The sequence below is a fragment of the Nannospalax galili genome, unplaced genomic scaffold (assembly GCF_000622305.1).
Source record: "Nannospalax galili isolate Female #2095 unplaced genomic scaffold, S.galili_v1.0 scaffold4160, whole genome shotgun sequence".
NCBI classification, from domain to species: Eukaryota; Metazoa; Chordata; class Mammalia; order Rodentia; family Spalacidae; genus Nannospalax; species Nannospalax galili.
In genome coordinates, this window is record NW_008346543.1 from 7,180 (window position 1) to 13,440 (window position 6,261).

Below are 6,261 nucleotides of genomic sequence, written 5' to 3' on the forward strand. Positions count from 1 at the left end.
TTTCCTGGATTCCCTGTAGGAAATTCCTGAGCAGGTGTATGAGAGTGTACCTGAGCAAAGCAGGGAGGGGACCCAGGGTGGGAGGGGGCAGTTGGAAAGAACTCTGCAGCAGGGAGGAAGGAAGGGAGAAGAGGTCCAAGAGGAGCAATCTGGAGTCGAATTACTAAGTGCAGGGGTAGCAGAGCCAGAGCAGGGGCTTTGTACACTCAAAGAAAGGGTCATAAAAGATGTCATATGAGGCCAAGTTTATGGGAGATAGGCTAGTGTAAGAGAATCTAATAGGCACATGTTGTTACAGGGAGGTCTCCAGTTTCCTGTGGTAGGGGTAGCAGAGCCAGAGCAGGGGCTTTGTACACTCAAAGAAAGGGCCAAGTTTATGGGAGATAGGCTAGTATAAGAGAATCTAATAGGCACATGTTGTTACAGGGAGGTCTCCAGTTTCCTGTGGTCTTACCCCAGCATCATGTGCTTCCAAAGTGAAGAATTCAGTTGGGAAACAATATATCAGTCTAGAGTTTAATTATAGCAAGCAAAGAAGCAACAATACACTCCTTAGAAATAAAAGAGCAGTGGGGCTGGAGAAATGGCTCAGCGGTTAAGAGCAGTGGTTACTCTTGCCAAAGACCTGGGTTTGGTTCCCAGTACCCACATCCTGGCTCAAACTGTCTGTAATAGGGTATCTGAGGTCCTATTCTGGCTTCTACAGGTACCAGACATGCATGGTACATATACATAGAGACAAAACGCTCATACACATAAAAAAATGAAAAACAATAAATCTAAGACTGGAACAGGCTGAGCTGAGCAGTGATAGCCTCCATCTGGAAGGGCATGGGGCTTATATGTCTCCTCTCCTGGTTTTCCCTCTCCCATTCCTTCCCTAGGATGGAAACTCCAGGGAAGTGCTATACTCTTTTCAGAAGCTAATATATGAGGCTCTAGGTTCAATACTCAGTACAACAAAAATAAAACTATAAGAAACCAGACAGGAAACAATATATCAGTCTAGAGTTTAATTATTGCAAACAAAGAAGCAACAATACACTCCTTAGAAATGAAAGAGCAATGGCGCTGGAGAAACGGCTCAGCGGTTAAGAGCAGTGGCTACTCTTGCCAAAGACCTGGGTTTGGTTCCCAGCACCCACATCCTGGCTCAAACTGTCTGTAATAGGCTATCTGAGGTCCTATTCTGGCTTCTACAGGTACCAGACATGCACGGTACATATACATAGAGACAAAACACTCATACACATAAAAAAATGAAAAAACAATAAATCTAAGACTGGAGCAGGCTGAGCTGAGCAGTGATAGCCTCCATCTGGAAGGGCATGAGGTTTATATGTCTCCTCTCCTGGTTATCCCTCTCCCATTCCTTCCCTAGAATGGAAACTCCAGGGAAGTGCTATATTCTTTTCAGAAGCTAATATATGAGACTCTAGGTTCAATACTCAGTACAACAAAAATAAAACTATAAGAAACCAGACTTGGGAGAGGGCTCAGTGCATTACTGATTGCTATGTAAGCTGAGTTTGGATGCCCAGAAACCACCCAAGATCAGATGCAGAGAGACTGCAATCCCAACACTCCTATGGCAAGATGAGAGAATCCCCAGATGCTCACGGGCCAGTTAGCCTGGTAGACATGGCTGCATACAACAAAAGACTGTCTCAGAACAAGGTGGAAGGTAAGAACAGACAGCAAGGTTCTCTTCTGACACCCACACTTGGCCTGTGGCATATCTTCACTCACACAGGTACAGGAAGACACATAGACATCATACTTCCCCCACACAAATAATAAACCAAAAGTTAAAATACCAGGAGTGCTAAACAGTAGGAGGATGCTGATTTAGATATGGTTTGTCCCCCAAAAGTCCATGTGTGAAGGTTTGGTCACCAGTGTGGTGTGGCTGAGGTGGTGAACCTGTAAGAGGTAGGACCTAGTAAGGGTCACTTGGGTAATGTGGGCTCCTGTCTAGAAAGGGATTGATGTTGGTCTCAAAGGACTCGATTAACTTCTGTGAGAATGGTTGGTTATTAGGGAGCCTGGACCTCCACACACTGTTCAACACTCCTGCACTTCCCCTGCCACTGTGATGCCATCATCATTGAGCCCCCCAGCTGAGCTTGCAGAAGTTGGAACCATGCTTCTAGAACTCCAGAACTGTGAACTAAACAAGTCATTTTTATGAAGTACCAAGCCTTAACTACTTTCACTTTTTGTTTAACAGTCTCCTGTAGCCCAAGAATGCCACAGACTCAGCACATAGCAGAGGGTGGCCTTGATCCCGGGTCTTCCCTCAGCTACTTCCCAAGTGTTGGAAGTACATGTGTGCCCCTTGCTCAGCTTTTCCAATCTCAGGTATTTTTGCTATAGTAACAGGAAACCAACGAGGATGACTGTCCAAAGCATCAAGCCTTCAGCCTTCCCTTTCCTACATCACTCCTAAGCCCCATGCTTCCTCATGCTCCCCAATTCCACTGTCACCACAGCTTAACAGCACATGAGCAGTATCCGTGATGTCAGAGGGGGTCACGGCTGCTACAAACTGCAAATAACCAGGGGAAGTCCTTTCAGCCTTCCCTTAGAATTCCAAAGTGACTTTCCCACACAAACCCAGCCCTCTTCAATCTATTCCATAACTGCTGAATGCCCACAACGGCTTTTCTCTTCTATCTGGAAGACACATGGCTGCCTGTGAAGGCGGCCACAGGGTCCTCCAGCAGGAATGACACCACAGACTCCCGCAAGTGCAACATCAGATCCTAAAAAGCCCGTCACATGCCGACAAACACACAGTGTGAAGGTGGGATTCCACCATAAAGCCCTTTATTTTAATTGTCACTGCATTTATGGATAAGGTCACTTGGGTTACAGGCAAACTATGGAGAGTGGAAGGAAGGGTGGGCAAAAGGCAGTGGACTGACATACAGGACCCCTTCCTCAGGGAGAGGAGAACCGGCCACAGAACAGAATCCCGTTGGTCTTGTTGTGCTGGATGAAGAAAAGGAAGGGGTGGTCGGCACAAAAGGATGGGGCGAACATCATGCACTTCCGCATCATTATGGCAGCTGTGGCAGCCGCAGCCTCTGTGCCCTCCTCATTGACCTCCACAAAGGCCTTGTGTACAACCTTGGACAGAGACAAGCCTTCCTTGGATATTCCAGAAAAGTCTGCCTTGGTCTGATCAAAGGCTTCAGTCATACCTAGACCACAAAGGACATCCTTCATGTCGTAATTCTCCTCCAGTTTAAACCGAGGCAGGAAAACCTCCAATTCTTCTTCGTCCATCTTGTCCAGCTTGGTCCACTCCATGAAATTCTCATAAGTTAGTTCCTTTTCCACCTAGAAGAGAGTTGAAGACTTTCAGCTCCAGGACAGAGCTGTCACACAGGGTCACTTATGATGATCAGGCTCTATACTGCCCAGTGTGGCTGGAGGTAAATATGGTAGCTGGGAGGGATTGGGGCTGCCACTCAGTGGTGAAGTGTTTGTTAAGCATGTTCAAACATGTTCCAGGCCCTGGGTTCCACCCCTGCCCTAATAACATGAAAAATAAAAATGTGCTGAAGGTGACCTGGGAGAGGTGACACAGCAGAAACCCAAATGCTACTCTCTGGCATTGCAGGGTGTCAAGGCCCCACGCTCCTCACCGTTCTCAAGTCCATGTGCTCATCCGGAAGCAGGATGATCATGTTCAGCTCATTGCCCACATAGGGAAGCCACAGAATCCTGGTGAATATCTCTCCTATATAGGTCGTCTTAAAAGTCGACTTCTTAAACATCATTTGCACAGGTTTCTCCTCATTCTGTAAAGGAAATGGGTACAGACCAAGTTGAAATCAAACACAATGACACAACAGGCAAATTTAACAGAGGGAGCCACTGTCTGCACTTAAGAACACTTTATTGATTGGATGGACTTCCAGAACACTCCATCAGGCTTTCAACCTCTGGTTTAGACCCTGCATGTCTCCCAAAGGTATATTTTGTTTTCAAGGCTTGGTCCTTAGAGTGGAGCTTTGGGAAGTGGTGGAACCTTTAGAGGTTGGAACTGGAGGGAGGCATTTAGATCACTGGTATGTGTCCTTAAAAGGGACTGTGGGACCCTGGACTCTTCTTCCTTTCCTTCACTTCCCAAACTTGGGGTGAACAATTATGCTCAACCTCCAGCGCCCAGCATTCCATTCCAGCACCCTCAAAACAATGGATCTATCTCATCATTGCCTTGAGTCTCTAAAACTAAGTCAAATAAATCTTTTCTCTTAGTAAGTCGATTATCTCCATATTTGTTGTAGGAACAAATAGTCGATTGACCCAATCTCCAAAGACCTGGGCCATCCAGGCCCAACAATTCTTTTCTCTTGGGCATCTCATTTAGTCTCATGACTTTGCGCATCATTCCCAAATTCACAGTGCTAACCTGGATTTCTCTGAACTCCAGAATAATGTATTTTACTGTTTGTATGACTGCTGCACTTTGATGTGAAGATAGTCCCAAAGGCCTAACTCTGAGCTTATTATATTCCTTTGCAGATCTGTTCCATCTACAACTTCTGCCTGTCCTAGTTGAAACTGATGCCCTCCTTCCAGATGTCAAAATCATTGCATATTCTCCACTCCTGTCTTTCTCTTGTTAAAATCTCCTGTATTCCTGACTCATGGCTTTCTCTTACACCCTGCATCTGATTCATTATTAAGTTTCATTGGCTGTCCCTTTAAAATATAACCAAAAATCTGTCTTTTTTAAAACCTCTACTGCCATCAATGTAGCCCTGGGATACCGTGATGACGTCCTTGTCACTGACCTCAGCACAGCAGCCTGATGTCCCAGCACAATTCAAGTCAGATGACACTTAGGCTGGACACCCTTCTGTGGTACAGCTTTAGCAGGAGCAAAAGCTAAAGTCCTTGAAACAATCTGGAACCCCAGCAGGAGCTCGCCCTGCTTCCACTTCTAATCACCTTGTACCACTCTCTCTTCCCTGTTCCACTATGGTCATGGGGCCACTTGAAGTTTTGTGATAAACTAGCTTCATTTCCTTTCTGCCCCATCAAAATCATGAGAACCTGGAGAATGCCCCCTTCCCTGGTGTCTGCTCATACACCACCTTCCCACGGAAGGTTTCCTTGGCAGCTGGGCTCTGCAACCATACCCCAAACACAACATCCTGCCCCCTCCTTCCTATGTCCCTGGAGCTGTCCCACCAACTCTATGCTTATCTACCATATCTCTCCTCCAAGATAAAGGTGTTTTATGAGGGCAGGCATACCTAGTTAGTTAATGAGTCGCTCATTCTAGGCATTCAAGCAACATCTGCTGCCTATATTAGTCACAAATGAATTGGCAGCAATACTGAAGACTGAAGAGCCAAGCAAGATGAACATCTTACTAGAAACAACTGCAGTTGTTGCCAGTGCATCCCTAGCCAGACAGTGACCTACCGCATCCCACACAACAATCTTCTGATATCACTGGTTTAAGTCTAGAAACTATTATGAAATTTACTGGATGCCAGGTGACAGGCAGAACAGTCTGTTGCAATGCCCAGTTCTCTGGCGCAACAGAAAATTCTGCATCAAATGGAACAAATGAAAGATACTTCTGGTGTGTTCTGTCTTTGTCTCATCAAGTCTGCCCGCATAGTCCTCAGCCAAGCAGCCTCCCTCCCACCCTTGGGTCTTTAGTCTGTCCTTGTCCTGAAACCAGCATTTTTATCCAAAATGGACCAAAATGTAAGGATTCTTTGTTCTGTGCCCCACACACTTTGTTAAAATCACTCAGGTCTACTACAATTGGAGCATGTAAACGAATTAGGGTGAGTGCATTCCAGAGAAGTTTATCTAAGAAGATCAGCCTGTGTGGCTTTGGCCCATAAGCCACAGAGTGCTGACCTCTAAATGAAAGATACTTCTGGTGTGTTCTGTCTTTGTCTCATCAAGTCTGCCCACATAGTCCTCAGCCAAGCAGCCTCCCTCCCACCCTTGGGTCTTTAGTCTGTCCTTGTCCTGAAACCAGCATTTTTATCCAAAATGGACCAAAATGTAAGGATTCTTCGTTCTGTGCCCCACACACTTTGTAAAAATCACTCAGGTCTACTACAATTGGAGCATGTAAATGAATAAGGGTGAGTGCATTCCAGAGAAGTTTATCTAAGAAGATCAGCCTGTGTGGCTTTGGCCCATAAGCCACAGAGTGCTGACCTCTGACTTGTGTAAGTTCTCCCCATATGCCCCCAAGACCCAAAGTTTCTAATCACG

At 45.9% G+C, this 6,261-nt stretch overlaps 1 protein-coding gene across 1 annotated transcript in view; it reads right to left on the reverse strand.

The window, feature by feature from the left end:
• Window positions 1-2,807: 2,807 nt before the first annotated feature.
• Window positions 2,808-6,261, reverse strand: part of LOC103741920 (serpin B6) — a gene marked incomplete in the record, with an annotated part of 17,981 nt that continues 14,527 nt past the window's right edge. The window contains 2 exon segments of the mRNA XM_017800536.2: window positions 2,808-3,345; window positions 3,654-3,809. Of these exon segments, the coding sequence (XP_017656025.1) occupies window positions 2,944-3,345; window positions 3,654-3,809 (558 nt within the window).